The sequence below is a fragment of the Tenrec ecaudatus genome, chromosome 12 (genome assembly GCF_050624435.1).
Source record: "Tenrec ecaudatus isolate mTenEca1 chromosome 12, mTenEca1.hap1, whole genome shotgun sequence".
Taxonomy (NCBI): domain Eukaryota; kingdom Metazoa; phylum Chordata; class Mammalia; order Afrosoricida; family Tenrecidae; genus Tenrec; species Tenrec ecaudatus.
In genome coordinates this window covers 137,167,911-137,185,934 of record NC_134541.1, presented here as the reverse complement: position 1 = coordinate 137,185,934, position 18,024 = coordinate 137,167,911, and the positions used below count along the sequence as shown (strand labels likewise).

Genomic DNA, 18,024 nt, shown 5'->3' with positions numbered 1-18,024 from the left:
GTTCATAAACAAAGTCAAGTCACGTGCTCCTTGTGCTCTGCAATTTCTCAAGTCAAGAAGCAGGAGGAACTGGGGCTTCTAGGGGCCCCCGCGGGGGACACAGGTTATGGAGCCAACAGAGCTGTTCTGACTGGGTCAGCTCTCTGAAACCTACTGTCCCCTGGCCTCTGGAATGGGAGGGTCAGGACAGTAGCTGCCCCAGGGAGTTTTTGTGCGGATAACATGTGTGACATCAAACTCCTCAGCGAACACCGGGCGCAGTGGCCTCCCCCAGAAGTTCTCTGAGCACACAGGTGTTGGGGGTAGGCCTTGTGGGGGTGCTTACATCTACACAGGGGGTGGGGGAGTCCACTGCCTTGGTCAGAAGGCAAGGCCCTTCCTTGGGTGGGGCAAGCATGGGCTGCAGGGCCGGGCTGAGGGAGACTGGGGTGTCGCTCAGGAGTCAGGACAGTGCCAGCACTGCGTGGGAATGCTCGCAGCTCCTCCTGGGGAAGCATTCTTTCCCAAAGTGAAACACGATGTATGGCCTATGTTTACTTTGTATTCTTTTTAAAGACAGTGCCAGTGAAAACAAGCCCCCTCGGTGTGGACCACCCTGCCGGCGTCATGTGACGTGTCTCTCCACTCAGCACCGTTTGCAGCCTTTGGGTGGGGGGACCCTGGGGGAAGGTCCCGAGACTGAGAGGGTCCACATTGGCCTGCCCTCGGGGCAGGACCCCAGACTCACGCTCATGTACTTTACATCCAGTTCTGTCTTCTTCTCCAGCTCGTGTATGATTTCCTTGTGGAATTTTTTAAACTGGCAACAAAAGGCAAGCAAAAGGACTCATGCTCATTTAGAAACTTCATGCAAAATTTTTTTCAAGGATCATTTTTGTAACTAGACAAAGTTTCCTTACGTTTTCTTCCAGGCTGTCATTGAGTGTCTTGTGTGTGCTCGAGATCTCTATAAGGACACGCCCTGTGGACAAGACCAGACGGGTGTGAGACAGAGGCTACCAAGGTGAGGTCTTACAAAAATCCAGAGGACGGGGCAGAGGGGAGTGGGTGCAGTCAGGACAGTGCGTCCACACGGGTGTGTGTGTGTTAAGCACAGTTGGCAACAAGCTTACTCTACGACGTTGCTAACCAGAAGATACCACTCTGTCTTGAAGTGCATGCTAGTCTCTCGCTCTGTAAGCGGAATCCACCTTGTGGTTGCGTCAATGCTGACTCACAGTAGTGACCCTCCAGGGCAGACCAGGGCTGCCCCTGTGGGTCTCCTAGGCGGTTTCTTCTGAGCAAGAAATCCTGACCTCTTAGTAGCCAAGTGCTACGAGGGCTCCTTGAAGCCTGTATATCTGGTTTAATTTTTAAGTTGTCTTAACAACAGCTCTGGGTCATTACAGGAACTAATTATAGGATCAAATAATTCATATTTACATCATTTCCAAAACACACTGATGATCATGAAAGCTAAAGGCTGCTTTTTCGTGTGTTACGGCATTTGGTGCACAGAATGCACCCACCATGTAATTGTGCATGCTGTAACTCCCGGAGGTTATTTGCGTAGGCTACTTTGTTTCTTAAACACACGCATGGCTTCAGTGTCAGTATTTTCCCCTACCCAATGGATATGATGCTAAGTCTTGATCTTGGTGCCTGCTGACTCAGGGGGCTGGGGTCCCCGCCCAAACTCTCACCACCCACCTTGAGTCTAAAGCAGCCCCCCCTCCACTAGGGTCTCCACCCTGCTCAGTAAACTACGTTCTCCAAAGCTGTGAGAAAATCACTTTCTGCCCCAGAAACAACCCTGATCAGGTGGCTGCCTCAGCCCAGGAGGCAGGTGGATCTGCCCACCTCAAGACCAGAGAGGCTGCTCCAGCGGATCGGACTAGCACCTCACAGCCCCCGAGCCATGCAGCCTGCTGCCTCGTGCAGTGTGAACCCCGCTCCCCGGGGACCCTGAGAGCCATGCACACGGAGGGCGCAGCACAACATTCTTTACTTGCACAAGCGCACAAGGCGGGTCCTGACTGGGGGGCCAGGGCAGTGTGCGGCACGCCCTCCCCTCCCCTGCATGCTCCTGCTGCTCAGCTTCATTTATCACACCAACAGGATCACAAGAGTGACAACATGGGGTGAGGGCGAGTGAGGCGGAGAGTCACTTCTGGAAATGTCACACGACCCGTGTAGTACACGTATGCATGCATGTGCTATGCCACAACTTCTGCCTGGGAGCCTGCACCTCAGCCCCATGCACCCATTCTCTACGTGGCTGAGTTACTGGCAGACACTATGGCTGGTCCCTCTGTTGCTCTGGAAAATATGACCACCACGGAAAATTGCAGCCTGCACAGGGCTCAGCTTTGTACCCCTGGGACTGCAGTTCTGAGGCCAGCATGACCGCATAAAAGGAGAGAATGTTCTGGAACAAAGGCATCTTCCCCCGAGAGGCAGCAGTGACACCACTTGGCTTGTGGAGGAAGTGTCTTTTTGCAGTGAAGTAGCAAAGGTGAGCAACGGCCTCTCTCTCAGCCTCTTGCTGACCCTCAAATGGGCCGGAGGGCGCACGAAGGGCGCACGAAGGGAAGCTACCACCAAACGCCTGGCAGCATCCAGTGTGTGTGCAGGAGCGAGTGCATGCGTGCGTGCAGACTGCTCACAGGGTTTCTAAGGTTGTGGCCAGACCGGTCTTCTGAGGAGCCTCGGGGTGGCTTATTCAAATCACCCTGCCTGTAGTTGGTGGCTTGTGGCCGAATCCTTAACCCTCTGTGCCACCAGGAGCCTGGCTGGTCCAGTGGGTGCCTCTCATTTAACTTGTATAAAACAGAACTTGCTTCCAATCCCAGCTGTGGGCACTGACAGGCAGCCCCTCCTGAAGAGTGGACACCTCCTTCTCCCCCATGTTCCACCTAGGGATAGAGACTCGTTTCCTATGCCTGGGTCTCCCGGGGTGCGTGTGTGGCGGGAAGCACACATCTGGTCCCCAACCTCCTCAGGCTCTGGATCCCTATCTGGACCAAGGGAAGGCCTGCCGGGGTGGACCCGTAAACAGAGAAGTGGGAGACATCTCTCTCCAGGTGCATCCCACCACACAAACCCATCCAGCCCCTCCCGTGTCCCATGGGCACCTTCCCTCAAGCCCTTGTCATCAATGCTCAATGGGCCTCCCAGGGACGCAGCTAGCTCTCCTATAGATTCTCTTTCTCATGGGACAGGAATCTTCCCAAAACGTGAAAGGGACACGTCACCCCTGCACCTCCTACGGTGTTGTATTGGGTGCCAGCTATTTGGGTCCAGCTCATAATAACCCCTTACACAACAGAACAAAACACCGCCCCATCCAGTGGCGTCCTCACAATTGGAAGCACAGTTTCAATCCATCTTGCTGAGAGTCTTCCACTTTACCAACTCTGTGTCCTTCTCCAGGAATGGGTCACGGGTCCCTCCTGATCACACACCCGAAGGATGTGCAAACAAAGCCTTGCCATGCCATGCTGAAGGGGCATTCGGGCTGTTTTGACAATATGGTTCTGGTTCAATCTTCATGACTCAGTATTCACTGTCACCCACAGGGTGGGGCCCCCGAAGCCCTCTGAGAACAGTGCTGCCTATAGCCAAGCTGGTGGTGACGTCAGAGCACAGGGTGGTCCCAGGGACCTCTCAGGGAAGAGCCTGCTGGACAAATGGGCACCGGCTCGCTTGGCCCCTTCCCACCAAATGGCAAGGTACCCATTGTCATCTCTAATGACGGGGACACTTCACGGACCTTACATTTCAGTCTCTCACAGGCAGGAAGTCTAACAAACCAAACCTCCCCACCCGAGCATGTCGTTTTAGAGCCGAGGCCATTTAAGCTACTAAGCACTTTCCTGAGTGAAGCTGGTAGAGAACTGGAGTCAAAAGATAATGGACTTGTTCACGACGATTTTGAATAGCTTCCTCTCAAGTGCTTTAAACCCACGGACTTCTTATTGGAGATGAAAAACAAACAACAAGAAAAAAACCCACTCAACTATTTGAAAATCAAGCACTCTATTCTTGGCAAGCTGGAGCTACTTTTAAAAAGTACCTAAAAATAATTTTGCTGAACTCACGCAGAGTGATTGAGGCTAAAGCGTTCGGTTGTTGTTTGCTTGTTGTGTTGGGGTGCTCCCCTTTGTTTTGGATGACACATTCCCTAGAAGATACAGTGTGAGTCCTAACCTCTACACCTGAGGCTATAACCCCATCTGGGAACGGCTCTGTTCTGTTGATGAAGCATGGTTAGTGCAGGGTGTCCCAAACTCACTGCTATGTGTCAATTCTGAGTCGTGGTGACCCAACAGGACAGGGTGGAGCTGCCTGAGACGGCCGCTCTTTACAGTAGCAGGAAGCCTCATCTTTCTCCCACAGAATGACCAGTGGGTTTGAACTGCTGGCCTTGTGGTTAACAGCCCAATGAGCAATCACTATGCCACCAGGGCTCTGCAGGGTAGCCCAGGAGGTTTCAAAAAGTTTGTAGAAACTTTCACTATCTTTCCATCCCATTTCCCTGTGAACTTTTTGGAGTCTCATATTTTGAGTCTATTTCTTTAGAGTTATAAAGAGCTAAGCAAGCGAGCACGGTGGAAATGGGAGGAGACCCAGGAGCAGCAGCTCAGAGAGAGAGCACAACCTCCTGCACCAGGACGCCTAGCCTCCTACACTGTAAGACAACGAATTTCCTGGTGCTGAAGCCACCCTCTGTGCAGTATTTCTGTTAAAACATGACTCCAATACCAAATCACACTCACTGCCTTCGAGCTGATTCTGCTCATGGCAATATTACAGGACACAGTGGAACTGCCCCGTGGTTTCCGAGACTGTAACTCTTTACAAGAGAAGAAAGCCAGATCCTCCTCCCACAGAAGGGCTGCTGGGTTTGAACTGCTGGCCTTGTGGTTAGCAGACCAACGTGTAACCAACTACACCATAGGGGTCCTCCTAAGATACTTACAATGTCTTTCGTGAACTTCATTTCTACAGCCCTGGCTGTGCAGTGGGTTAAATGCTGGACTGCTAATCACTGGGTCAGCAGTTTGAAACCACCAGCCACTCCTCAGGGAAAGATGAAGCTTTCTACTCCTGTAGAGAGTTAAATTCTCAGAAACCCACAGGTCCATTGTTCTGCCCTTTTGGAGGCTGCTGTGAGTTGGGAAGGACTCACTCATGGCAGAGATTTTGGCTTTTATACCGTGTGGACCTCTGAGAAATGTTGCCAAAACAGAATTTAGTGCTAGTTTAGGAACTCCTGGGGATAACAACGAGGTTGTATTTGGTGTTCTGGCTCGTAGGCCAGGCTGCCCATGCCACCTCCCCCTCACCCGTCCTTCTGGGGCTTTCTCTCCACAGCCAGAACAGGATCCGTGGAACAGCCCGGTCACGCTGCAGGCGCTGACTGGAACACCCTGGCATTCCTGTCCCCTCACAGGTCTCTGCAGCAACAGCCACCGACGCCCTGGGCATACAGAGCCTTTAGAGAGTCTTTACTGCGAAGTGTGTTCTGGAGCAGAAGACAACTGTCTTCTGGGCTCGTCTGCAAAAAGTCAACATTCAACAGGAGCGTCGCTTTCTGCTGGCTTCCCCATGAATTTGCATCTCAGAGGCAAACGTGGGCCAGGAGTAAGAGCGCTTGGGGTAAGGTGGGTAGAAGGGTGGCTGGGATTCTAATGAACAGCCCAGTGGTCTCGTTTCGTGGCCCCTCAAGTCGATGAGAACCCACAGAAATCCCCATTGAGGTGCCTGCTGGATGCATCCAGGCCTTTTCCTTGTTTCAGACACTGAGTCAGCCTTTCGGGAAGAGCTGTGGTAATTGCAGGGATGTGACTCATTCAGGATGCATTGTTTTCCTAAGTGAATTGAGATGCCTTATTTAAGACACCTCAGTCATAACTTCAAGTTTCCACTTAGAATTCATTCGAATAATTGCTAATAGTGGTATCACCTTAAATCTAGGGACCACAAAGAAACCCAATCCACACTGTTGATAGGACCATCTAGAAATCAGCAGTGGAGCACATGGAGTGGACTATGAAGCTGCAAACATTAGAGTCACTGTGGTGTGGGGACATGTCAGAGTCACTGTGGTGTGGGGACATGTCAGAGTCACTGTGGTGTGGGGACATGATGTCAGAGTCACTGTGGTGTGGGGACATGTCAGAGTCACTGTGGTGTGGGGACATGTCAGAGTCACTGTGGTGTGGGGACATGATGTCAGAGTCACTGTGGTGTGGAAACATGATGTCAGAGTCACTGTGGTGTGGAAACATGATGTCAGAGTCACTGTGGTGTGGGGACATGATGTCAGAGTCACTGTGGTGTGGAAACATGATGTCAGAGTCACTGTGGTGTGGGGACATGATGTCAGAGTCACTGTGGTGTGGAAACATGATGTCAGAGTCACTGTGGTGTGGGGACATGTCAGAGTCACTGTGGTGTGGAAACATGATGTCAGAGTCACTGTGGTGTGGGGACATGTCAGAGTCACTGTGGTGTGGGGACATGTCAGAGTCACTGTGGTGTGGAAACATGATGTCAGAGTCACTGTGGTGTGGGGACATGTCAGAGTCACTGTGGTGTGGGGACATGATGTCAGAGTCACTGTGGTGTGGACACATGATGTCAGAGTCACTGTGGTGTGGGGACATGATGTTTGGATTTGGAACGTAGACACAGTTTCTACTCAACTCCCTGCCATCAAGCTGACTCAGGGGAGAAACTGCACCTGTGGGCTTTCAAGACTAACTTTTTGCAGGAGTAGAAAGCCCTGTCTTTCTCCCTCAGAACAGCTGGTGGTTTTGAACTGACCTCATGGTTAGCTGCCCACTACACCAACAGGACTCCTGCTAGGCCAGTGGTCTCGATCTTACACAGGGGTCACCCAATTCATAACAGTAGCAAAATGACAGCGATGAAGTAGTAACGGCAATAATTTTATGGTTGAGGGGTCACCGCCACAGGAGGCACTGTATGAAGGGGTCTTTGCGGCTGACTCTGGCAGCCCATGGCACTTTGGATACTCTTTGCCAACACCGCAACCCAAATGCACCCATAGCAGGTCAGCGGCACAGAGGCAGACCCTCAAGGAGATGGACTGCCACGTGGCTGCCACAAGGTGCTCAGCGGCAGCGGTCATGGCGAGGCTGGCTGGGGCAGGTGGTGTTTGTCCTGCTGTGGGTCGGTTTGGTGGTGCTCCTCCTCATTTCACAGCACAGATTGACAGGGTGGACTAGAGCAACAAAGCCAGGGAGACTCCTGTGTGTAAGAAAGAGCTTTACATCCAAGAGTCATTGTATATTAAGAAAACATCCCAGTCCAGATCTAGTCCTTACGTCCGATTTGGCCCATATGTCCGAGACCAGTCTATAAATCCCTCTTCAGACTCACACAACACATGCAATGGTGCGAATGCAGGAAGATGACAGGCCTGTGGGTGGAAAATGTTGTGGATCCAGTGGAAGTGGAAGCATCTCAGTACTGGCGTGGGTCTCCACGTGGCTCCTCCAGCTCCAGGGCTCTGGCTCCATCAGCGTAGCTCCCTGTGTCTTGTCAGCAGGAAGACGAAGCAAAGAGACGGTCTGTCCCGCCTCCTGGGCAGAAGACAGGAGTTTCCAGACTCTTCTGGAGAAGGCCATGCCCACACAGAGGCATTACTGGCTATGACCTGATTGACAGGCTAGACTCCACCCCTTTTCAAGTTGACAGGAGATTATGTCACTGCCATACATGGGCACCCAGTGGCATCACATGGATACTCCTAAAGGCCTGAGCAGCGCAGGTCAGGTGTGGAAGGACAGGAAGAGGCAAAGCTCTCTCTTCAATTCTACTTGACCAGCAGACACACACCTCTATTTCCAGAGAGCACAGGAAAGTCACCTACAAGGACCTGCGGCCAGCCTCCGGTCATCGCCACATGAGTGAGAGCCAAAGTGGTCACCGGGGAGAAAGGTGTTTTGGGGGAACAGCTCTCCGCATCGTTCATGTGCTATGGAGAACACAGGATGGGACAGGTGCAGAATGGACACAGAGGAGCTGTACGCACGAGTGTGCCACCATGCAGTCAGTCCCTCACGGGCATGCGGCTGCACTCCCGAAGGCTTTGTCAGCATCTACACACGGCCCTCAATGGCTGGCCGTCCAGAGCCCCTCCTGTAGCAAGGGGTACTCTCCTCTGCTCAGCACCAGCCCACATGTGTGGAGAGCGCAATGATGTATTTACTAGACATTCCTCTGAAAGTCTAGCTTCCGACTTCAACCAGCCACAGAACCACACTCTCAGTCTGTTGCACAGAGAGGGTAATTATCCTCATGGAGAGGATCCATCCCCTAAGAAAATAATTGGGACAAAAGGGAAGTCATACAACAGAACCAGAGTAATTATACTGAATGTTAAGTAAATGGACTAGATCTGTCAATTAAAAGAAAGACTGTTAGGATTAAAAATCCCAGGTAGTTTCCACATGTAAGAGTTGCACCTTAAGAAAATTATAATGGCAACATATGTACAAATATGCTTCATACAATTGATGTATGGATTGTTATAAAAGCTGTTAGAGCTTCCAATAAAATGATCTCTTAAAATTAAAAGAAAAGAGTTACACTCTATCTCTATGAGTGAAACGTTGGGAAAAGATAGCCGTGCAGTCAATGCCAATCAACAGAAAGCTGACATAGGTCTATTAGTACTGAAACAGATTACAAAATAGCCAGGGTTAGACAAGGAGCGTCATTGCAAGACATACAAGTTTCAGTCCATCTGGGCGATATCTGTGTGTGTGTGCCCACTTACATGGTCTTCACATACTGATACTTAGGTGGAACTACAAGGAGACCGAGATATGGACATCATGTGAAGCATGTCCTTTGGCCGCCATACAATGGAGCTAGAAATCATTAACAGGAAGTTCACTAGAAAAATTCCATGTGTTGGAAATGAAGAAACAGACTTCTCATAACCCAGGGGTAAAAGGAGAAAGCACAGTAAGAACTAGCAACTACTTGGAGCTGAATGAGAATGAAACACAGCGTGTGGAAACGTGCAGCCTGCAACTGTGCTGAGAGAAGCTCACAGCCGTGAGCTCCATGGAGCAACGCTGACAGAACTGACGGGAGAGGCAGACAAACCCCACGGTTGGATAGCTTTAACTCTCTACTCTCGATAACTGAAGGGACAGACCGAGAACAAAATAAAACACAACTCTAAGACAGAGCTGAACACCACCAGCAGCCAACCTGACCCAATGGAGAGTGGGTATTCTTTCAATTTTTATGTTGCTAGTGCAGAGTGCATATATACACCACAAGGTCTATCAATCCCAGTGTCCACGTGCACGATTTAGTGACTGCTTACACTCTCCCAGCTGTGCAACCACCCTCAGCCTCCTCCTCTGTGTTCACATGAGAATAGAGCCTTGTCAGGTAAGCTCCTCCCTCCTGAACACGAACTCACTGCCCTCCATGGGTCCTGCCTCTGCTAGCCTTTCACCATGCTGTCAGCGGCTTGCCCTCATACAGACAGTACTTCAGAGGATATCAAGCTTAGGGCAGACCGTACTTTTGATACAGGTTTAAAGAAGACTCGGGGTAATAATGTCAGGGATCCACCCACCACCTCCATGGCTCTAGAACAGTGCTTCCCAAAGTGGGTGATACTGCCCCCCGGGGGGCACTGGAATGGTCCAGGGGGTGCTGCCAAAGCAGCTGCTTACACTTTATCTGGGAATATGGGCTGTCGTACACGAGTCTTTACTCGCCAGAGGTGTATTTGGGAACTCTGCTCTAAGAGGAGGCCTGGCTCTGGTTATGAGTTGGGCTGCGATCAGCAAGGTCAGCAACTGGAAACCATCAGCCCGTCTGTAGGAGAAAGAGGGGCTTTTTGCTCCCATGAAGAGCTACAGCTTTGGAAGGGTCGCTAAGAGTCGGCATCACCTCGATGCAGTTTTTGAATTTGTGCTCTAGAAAGTCCAGAGTCCATGAAAACGAGAAACTCTGTTCTGCTTCCCCACACCTTTTGATCAGAATTCTCCTGGGGGAGCTGGGATCAAACTCACGTTTAACATCAGGAGCCGGGCACCATCCAGTGTTTCTGATCGTAGAGCAAAGAGACATTCATTTAGGAAGGCCACTACCCACACGCTCCATTTCTTCCTTATTGTGCCTTGCAAGGTGGCACAAGCTTTTATGACCACAGGCACCATGCAGCGAACTAGGAGGTGGGGCCCAGTTATTATTGACTCTACACCTCCAGGCCTAGGAGTCAAAACCCTTCAGGGTTTAGTTGTACAAAAGCTGCCTCAGCAGTTTGGCTTTTGGTGGTGGTTATTAATATATCTATCACGAAACCTTGCCAATTCAATTTTATACAGGTGTGCAACTGACAGAAATAATAGGCTATGTGACTATCTTTAATCATTGTGATTTTTCATCATCGTTCATGCCCCCCTTTCCCTGCTAACCACTCATAAAGGTGGCCTTTTTACATACGTGAGGTCATGCACTACTTGTCCTTCTGTGATTGGCTTATTTCAGGCAACACGACGTCCACAGGCTCCATCAGCACTGTGGCAGAGTTCCGGCCCTCATTTCTCTGAGCGGCTGCATCGTATCTGAGTCTATGCAGAAACCACACTTTGCTGTTCATCCGTGCATCTGTTACTGACAGGCAGCTCATCTCTGCCTTCTGCCACCGTGAATGGACATGGGTGTAGAAGTCTCTTTTTGTGTTTTCTTGCAGGTGGGGTGGGGGCGCTAGATAACAGGGAGTGGGTGATACGAAAGTTCTATTTTCATTTCCTAAGTGCCACACTGGCTCCCAGAAAGGCCGGATCACTTAAGATCCCTACCGGCAGTGGATAAGGGAGCTCTTCTAATTTTCACACGTCCTCTCCTGTATTTGCTGGTTTGGTTTGTTTGGCATCTTAGCCATCCTCACTGTGGTTTTGACTTGCAGCACTGTTAACAGGAGCACTGGTGGTGTAGGGGTTACGTGCTGGGCTGCGACACCCCCCTCCCCCGCCCAGGGTGGGGGCAGTTGGGAACTACTGGTAGCTCCAAGGGAGCACGCCCCCAGGCTTTCTGCTTTTGGTAAACAGCTACCTTCTCGGAAACCCACCAGGGATGCCTCTGAGTCAGCATTGACTTGGTGGCAGCAGTCTGACATCTGGGGACAGTTAGTGACACCGTCCACCTTTTCATGTGCTTGGGAGCCTCCTTGGTGAGCTCTCTAGTCAGGTCTGCTGCCCATTTTAGGCCTCGGCCTTTTGTGGCTCGCTGAGCTGCCAGTTCAGCGCTGTACATAGTTTAGTTACTAGATTTGTGTCAGATATGTGCTTTCCAAAGGTATTTTCCCAATCAGCTTGTGCTTCTACTTTTTTGTTAAAGTTTTGTGATGAGAATGAGGTGCTATTTCTATAATCTTCTGCTGCATGTGCTTCTGTTATTATAGTAGATAACACATTACTGAAAGCCAGGCGTGACAGTGTTTTCATCCTAAGAATGACGTTAGCTTGCAGCCCCCCACCCCCTCCCCGATCATTCCAGCAACTCCCAGGGGGGGTGCTGTGATCCCTTTTGAGAAACAATGATGATGAAAGCACACCATACCAAAATGTGTGGAATAAGGATTGACGAATGCTTAGAGGGAAATATAAAGCTTTCAATGCTTATGCAGAAAATGTTCAAAATGAGTAATCTAAAATTCTACTTATAAAAGCCAGAAAAGAGCAAATCTGTCCCTGTGAAATCCCCCTGACACGACTGCTAAGTGCGTGGCTACCTATCTGAACCCCTCAGCAGCGGTTCTGCAGGAGACCTGGCTGTCTGCTTCCGTAAAGCCTACAGTCTAGGAACCCCTAGGGGGACAGCTCTACTGGGTCACATAGGGCCCTTATGAGTTGGGATCAACTCGACAGCACCCGCCAAGTAGAAGAAAGGGAATATATGTGAGCAGAAGTGTCCGGAGCCATGAGGCCCGGACATTACTTGGAATTTATTAGCCTGAGCTCTGGGCATTCTTCTACCCCAGCCTACGTGACAGAGCACTGCAGTTGTAAAGTTTGAGCAAACAAGGGGTGATACTCTTTAGATAAGCACCTGTGTCCTGCATCCCCTTGATTGGGCAAAAGATCATCTTTCTCTATGCTTGATTTGCATGTACATGCCACTCCTCTGCATACCTACTTGAAGACTGTAAGCCCTTACTGACTCACGGGCAGGGCGCACTCCCCTGAACTCCCTGATTGGTCTGTTGCCAAGGTAGCCTAATTTGCATGTGCGGCAGAGGCTTCCCCCCCTTTGCTGGCCGTTATAAGCTGTGACTCTTTGTTCATTAAATCAGGACTTGATCAGGATATTGTCTTGTCCTCATTCTCTGTGCCTCTTGTACCCCCCCCCCACCCCCGCAATTCCCACACTCTCCTCCAGGATCCACGTTGACTGTCCCGCGGGACGGGACACAGAAGACAACAAAGTAGAATGGCCAGGAGAAGCATGCCCGGTACCACAAATGAAAGAGGACACTATTACAAAACACACACACACAAAACAAGCCTACACACAACGATAAGGGGAGCATTACGAGCAACTGTATGCTATCGAACACCCTAGAGAACGTAGACAAATCCCTTGCACCCTGCACCCACATGAATACAGGACCAAGGAGAAACACATCACTCCCTGCCATCGCGTTGATTCTAATGCCGAGTACAACTGACCTGTGGGGTCCCAAGGCTGTCCATCTCTATGGGAGCAGACGCCTCCTCTGTCTCCCTTGGAGGACTGATGGTCTGGGTGCTGACCTTGTGGTTAGCAGCCCCCTCATAACCATTGCTCCCCCCAGGTTCCTGTGACAAGTAAAGACGTATAACTGGGACCCATTCCACAAAGACAGCTCCAGGGGGAGGAGGCTGCTGAAGGGGGAGCTTCTGTCATAGATTTAAGGGGGGAAACCCCCCAAACTGCTTTTACCACAAACTCTTCCAGAAAAGAGAAAGGGGGGGGGCACATAACTCTGATAGGGCCATTGCCAAGAATTAAAAAGAAACAAACTATCAACAATTATGCCTTGGGGATTAAAATGCAAAGGATAAGGGACTAAAATGGTCCCTTCTCAAAATGAGCAAAGTAAATCCAGTAGGATGTAAAAAGCGCAGCACACACCCCATCACTGTGGCTTCTGCTGAGAACGCAGGGAAGGCTTCAGCAGTCTGCCGTCAATCACAGAACCCTTCACGGCACAGGAACAAGGAGGAACACCACTGACACCTACCCCTAGCCTTTGGAGCGAGAGGCCCTGGCCTCCATCTGCAGGACCCAAAGCCCTCTCCCGCAGAGTGAACCCTCTCTGGGCAGCACAGGCACTGGTATCAGCGCTGCCTCCATCCTTACAGCTACGCAGGGTCCATTCCTGCCAGCTGGCAGGTGAACCCTCGGGCAGAGCTGGCACCAGAAACCAGCTGCCTCCATCCTCAGAGGGACCTGGCAACCCCTGCCAACAGTGCTCTCTGCCACAGAGCTTCCAGAACACCAAGGTCGAAGCTCACAGGATCCTAGGCCACAAGCAAGACTGTGGTTGTTTTTCCTTTTTAAACAAAAGGCACTTTTGTGGACAGGGTTTTCATTTTAATAAGCGAGAAGCCACAGTGCCTGGCTGTTTGGGTTCAGGGCTGGACGCCTGGCAACCCAAGTTATGAGGATTAGATGTCCTAACAAGTGATGTGGACCACGGCCAAGACACACAGTCAACACGCCGTGTCCGACCCTCCCAGCATCCTCGCCTCTGGTCCCAGGTGAGAGAGAGGGGGAGACGATGGAGAGAGCAGGGCGCTGTGGAGGGCAATTTGGGGAGTTTGGCAATTAAAAAAAAACGTGTAACCAGACAATAGCTAGAGAGAGAAACATAAATATATTTCCCCTCTTCTTCCCCCCGGAGCCCCCACCTTTTTCAACTCACGAAACCCTGTTTTGTGTGTGGAGTCCCCCTGGGAATTTTATTTATAAATCATGTTATTGGGGGCTCTTATAGCTCTTATAACAATCCATACATCAATGGTATCAAGTGCATTTGTACATAGGTTGCCATGACATTCAAAACATTTCTTTCTACTTGAGCCCTTGGTATCAGCTCCTTTTTTTCCCTTTCTCCCCCACCCTCCCACCCTTGATAAACTATTATTATTTTCATATCTTATGTCTGCTGTCTCCCTTCACCCATGTTTCTGTTGTTCACCCCCCCCCAACCCAGGGGAAGGGTTATACGTCAATCACTGTGATTGGTTCCCCCTTTCTCCCCCCACTCTCATGGTGTCGCTATCCTATTGTTCCCGAGGGGCTTGTCTGTCCTGGATTCCGTGTGTTGAGAGCTCTGATGTGTACCTGTGTACATGCTTTGGTCTAGCCGGATTTGTACAGTAGAACTAAGGTCATGATAGTGGGGGGAGGAAAGCATTAAAGAACTAGAGGAATGTTGTATGTTTTGTCAGTGCTATACTGCACCTTGTCCTGCCCTTTCTTTAAGAGTAGATGACTAGTAAAGTTTATGAGAAGAATCAATAAAAACCAATAAACCTGTGTCTTCCTCATATGGCTGATGTGCTGAATCAATTCTAAACACATCCATAAGAAGCGCTCTTAAGAAATAAAATAGAACATGCTCTTATCCTTTCAACAAGGCTTCCATCTCAGAGAGGGCTGTTAGTGGAAATTAGTCTGGATACTTTAAAATCAAGACTTCTCAGTGGGGCAACAGAGCAAATGGAAGCTGAGAACACCAGTGACTGACTCTTCCAAGCCCTACTTGTGTTCTCCAAGAAGTGAGACTAAGTGCTGTCAAGGGCTATCAGGGCGTGGGTGACACTTCTGTTCTTAAAAAACCGAAACGCACCTCCCTGGAGTCAACCCTCACACACAGTGACCGTAGAGGGCAGAGCAGACCTCTCCCAGGGGGTGTTCAGGGTGTGGCAGGCTGCCTCAGTCAGGACTGCGGTTCCACTCTGTAAGTCAGAGTGGAATCCACACCAGGAAGCAAGTCATTAGGCTCCTCTTTCTCCGATGGAGCGGCTGTTAGAGTTGATCCTCCGACTCTGATCAACAACCAGTGAGGGGCCCCAAGCCCCAACCCCACTGCCACTGAGTCGACTCCAGCCACAGGGACCCCACAGCACAGAGTAGAATTCTGCTCCGTTTCCATGGCCATATGTCACCCTCAGGAAGCAGAGTGTCGCATCCTTCTCCTGCAGAGCCAGGGGTGGGCTTGAATAGCTGACCTTCCAGTTTAGCAGCCTCCCCCCTAGGGGCTTTTTAACTCTGTAATGAGGATGGATACATTGATTCAGGAAGCAAATTAAAATGTTTGTCTCCCACATCGGTGCTGACTGCCAATTAACGAAAACTAGCCAATCTGGGGTGAACAAGTACTGTCCCGTTAAGCAAGCACAGTCCTTGCAGCGAAGAAAACCTACCTCCACCCTGGAATTTAATGTGCGGTTCTTACTTTAGCATAAGGGAAAAACCACTAATTTATTCAAGTGTTTCAATTATACATCTCACAAAATGACTTATTAATATTGCATTTGTATATAGATCATAAGAGGCTTTCTTTGTACCCAAACATAAAGCACAACATTAAAAGATTAAGGGTTTTCAGAAAGTCATTACACCAAGTGAGGTGAGTTCGCTTCAATTATTCATCTTGTTCTTCACCAATTAGCAGATTAAGGCTAAAACCAAATCTGACAGAGCAAACCCTCCATAGTGAGTGAAGCTGACAACACGGCCCAACCTGCACGATCCCGTCATTTGGTTTGAGCTCACTGTTGCAACCACTGTCAGCCCACCTCCTTGGTCTTCCACTGGGCCTGAGGCCGGGGTTGGGGTTCTGGTGGCGCAGAAGCCCACGGGGGGAGGGGAAGGAGTCTGGTCAAGAGAAACTAGTCTGGTAGAGGGAAGGCAGTTAGCCTAACCGAGGGGTGGGAGCACCAGACCTGGTGGCAGAGCAGGTGGTGAGTTGGGGTTGGGGAGGTTTTGAACACAGGAGTAATAGGATTTAGCTTCGGAGTGCAGGAAGAATGAGTGGCCTGTGGATGAGTGTGGGCAGGGGAGTCACGACTTCTTTAGAGGGGTTCTGTTTGGGGTGCTGGCGGCAGCTGGAAAGTACATCAGGATTAGGCTGTATGAACGCGGGTCTTGTCAAAGACCCACTAGCTCCCCAGCCCTGTGGCCAGGTCTTCACTTGCCTGACCCCCTGGCACAGAGCACTGTGCCTCGGAGTTCGTGGGAGCCTGTGACTATTAACTACTGAGGACCACCGGCCCCTCTGCCCAGTGTGCCCTCTGTCCCTGCGGACTGCCGGGCACCTACTGGGCCAGCTCTGGTCCTCTCTAAAGCAGGGCAGTTTCAAGAGCTCTGGTTAGAGAAGTCATGGCTGGTATGAGGGATTTGTAAGCTGTCTCCTAGGTAACCTCCAAGTGCCACCAAAGGTGGAAGGGCTGATAGGGGTGTGGCGACATGAGAGCTTCTCTCTTCCTCCCCCAGTGGAAAATGCTAAGAATCATTCTTAAGAGGGATGTCACCAGAGGGCGGGCCTTTGTCAGGGGCATCCAGAATGGCATTCACCGCTCACCAAAGGTGCGTTGAGGTCTCTTACATTCGATCAACTTAACAGGCCGGGGAAGGAAACGACTTGCTCCTTCACAGACACAGCGGGGGCTTCATGGCCAGTGTGATTACCCTTTACGGAGAAAGGAAAGAGGGCAGCAGGCTTCGTGACTCAAGTACTAAAAAGTGACCATGCATTCAGCAGCGCTGACGGGGCACGGGCGAGTGACACTATGGGGAGGTGGGCTAGGAGACCCAGCCTCCATCATCTCAACACCAGCTGCCCAAGGGGAGGGCAAACACTGAGAAGCCAACCTCATCTGGCCTCCTGGGAGGAGGCCCCGCCTCGGTGGACAGTGGGTGGGGGTGGGGAGGATGCTGTGCATGGTGGTGGGCATGCAGGTGGGCATGCAGAAGCAAGAGGACATGGTGAGCTCATGAGCCCACAAACTATAACGAAGACTAAAAGGTACTGAGACCCCAAGAGAGACCTCAGCGATTTCCAGGAATACTTGAATTGCACAGTTAAATCAGTGTCTGTCCTCTGAGCTAAGACCCACACTCTCTTTTGCTGGGATGACACAGCCTTCTCTTTTTACCCCAGCCCTAGCCCTCTCCATCCTGATAGCGCTCTCATCTACCCACACGGACGCTGCCTGCCCCTCCACCAGGGCCTCGTCACCCCTCTCCTGCTGGCCCCCTGCCAGTACAGTCACCCCGATGCCCCAGGCACAGTGGCAGCTGGACTCCGTTCCTCACGTCAGCGTGGACCTCACCCTGACGCACAGTATCGCTGTTCTTCTGATAGCTCCAGGCAGAACTGGGCGTCACCTCTCAGATCCATGTTCTTCCCCTCCCCTCACCCACTTCTCACCCTTCAGAACCAAGGCAGCAGGTCCTCGGCTGGAAAAGCCGTCTGTCCTCGCTGCCTCCTGCCTCACTCATCGGGACAAAATCCAAACAAGCTTCTTCAGACTCCTTCATAAATCCCCAGCACCCAGCCTTCAGAGGAACCAAGCTATCTGACAACAGCTCTGATGACGATTCTCCCAGCATAAGCCTTTTCACAGCGTCCTCTTGTCCTTCTGAGAACTGGCCTGCGAGCCCTCCAACCTCAAGACTTGTGTGCACCCCACCCACCCCTGCAACCAAGCGACAGCCACATTAACCAAACTTAGGAATGGCCTCCGACTGCTGTCCAAGGAGCAATCTCTTCACATCAAGGTAAAAGAAGAGCCATGAACACAAAAAGACACATGGACATGATTAGTCCAGTGGATACAGGGACCACGCCAAGCCCAGTCTCCACCCTCTTGAGACCAGAAGACTTAGATGGTGTCTGGCTCCCATCATCAACTGCTCTGAAAGGGTCATGTTTAAAGGTCCCAGGCAGACGGCGAGAACAAATGTGGAGCAGAACTCAAAATCACA

At 50.9% G+C, this 18,024-nt stretch overlaps 1 protein-coding gene across 1 annotated transcript in view; it reads right to left on the bottom strand.

Annotated features, from left to right (window-relative positions):
• The window catches only part of BAIAP2L1 (BAR/IMD domain containing adaptor protein 2 like 1), an 84,406-nt gene that overhangs the window by 15,222 nt on the left and 51,160 nt on the right, over positions 1–18,024 (bottom strand). Inside the window, exons 4-5 of the mRNA XM_075565055.1 lie at positions 900–961; positions 728–799 (exon numbers count right to left, since the gene is read on the bottom strand). Of these exons, the coding sequence (XP_075421170.1) occupies positions 728–799; positions 900–961 (134 nt within the window). The remainder of the gene's footprint in view (positions 1–727; positions 800–899; positions 962–18,024) is intronic.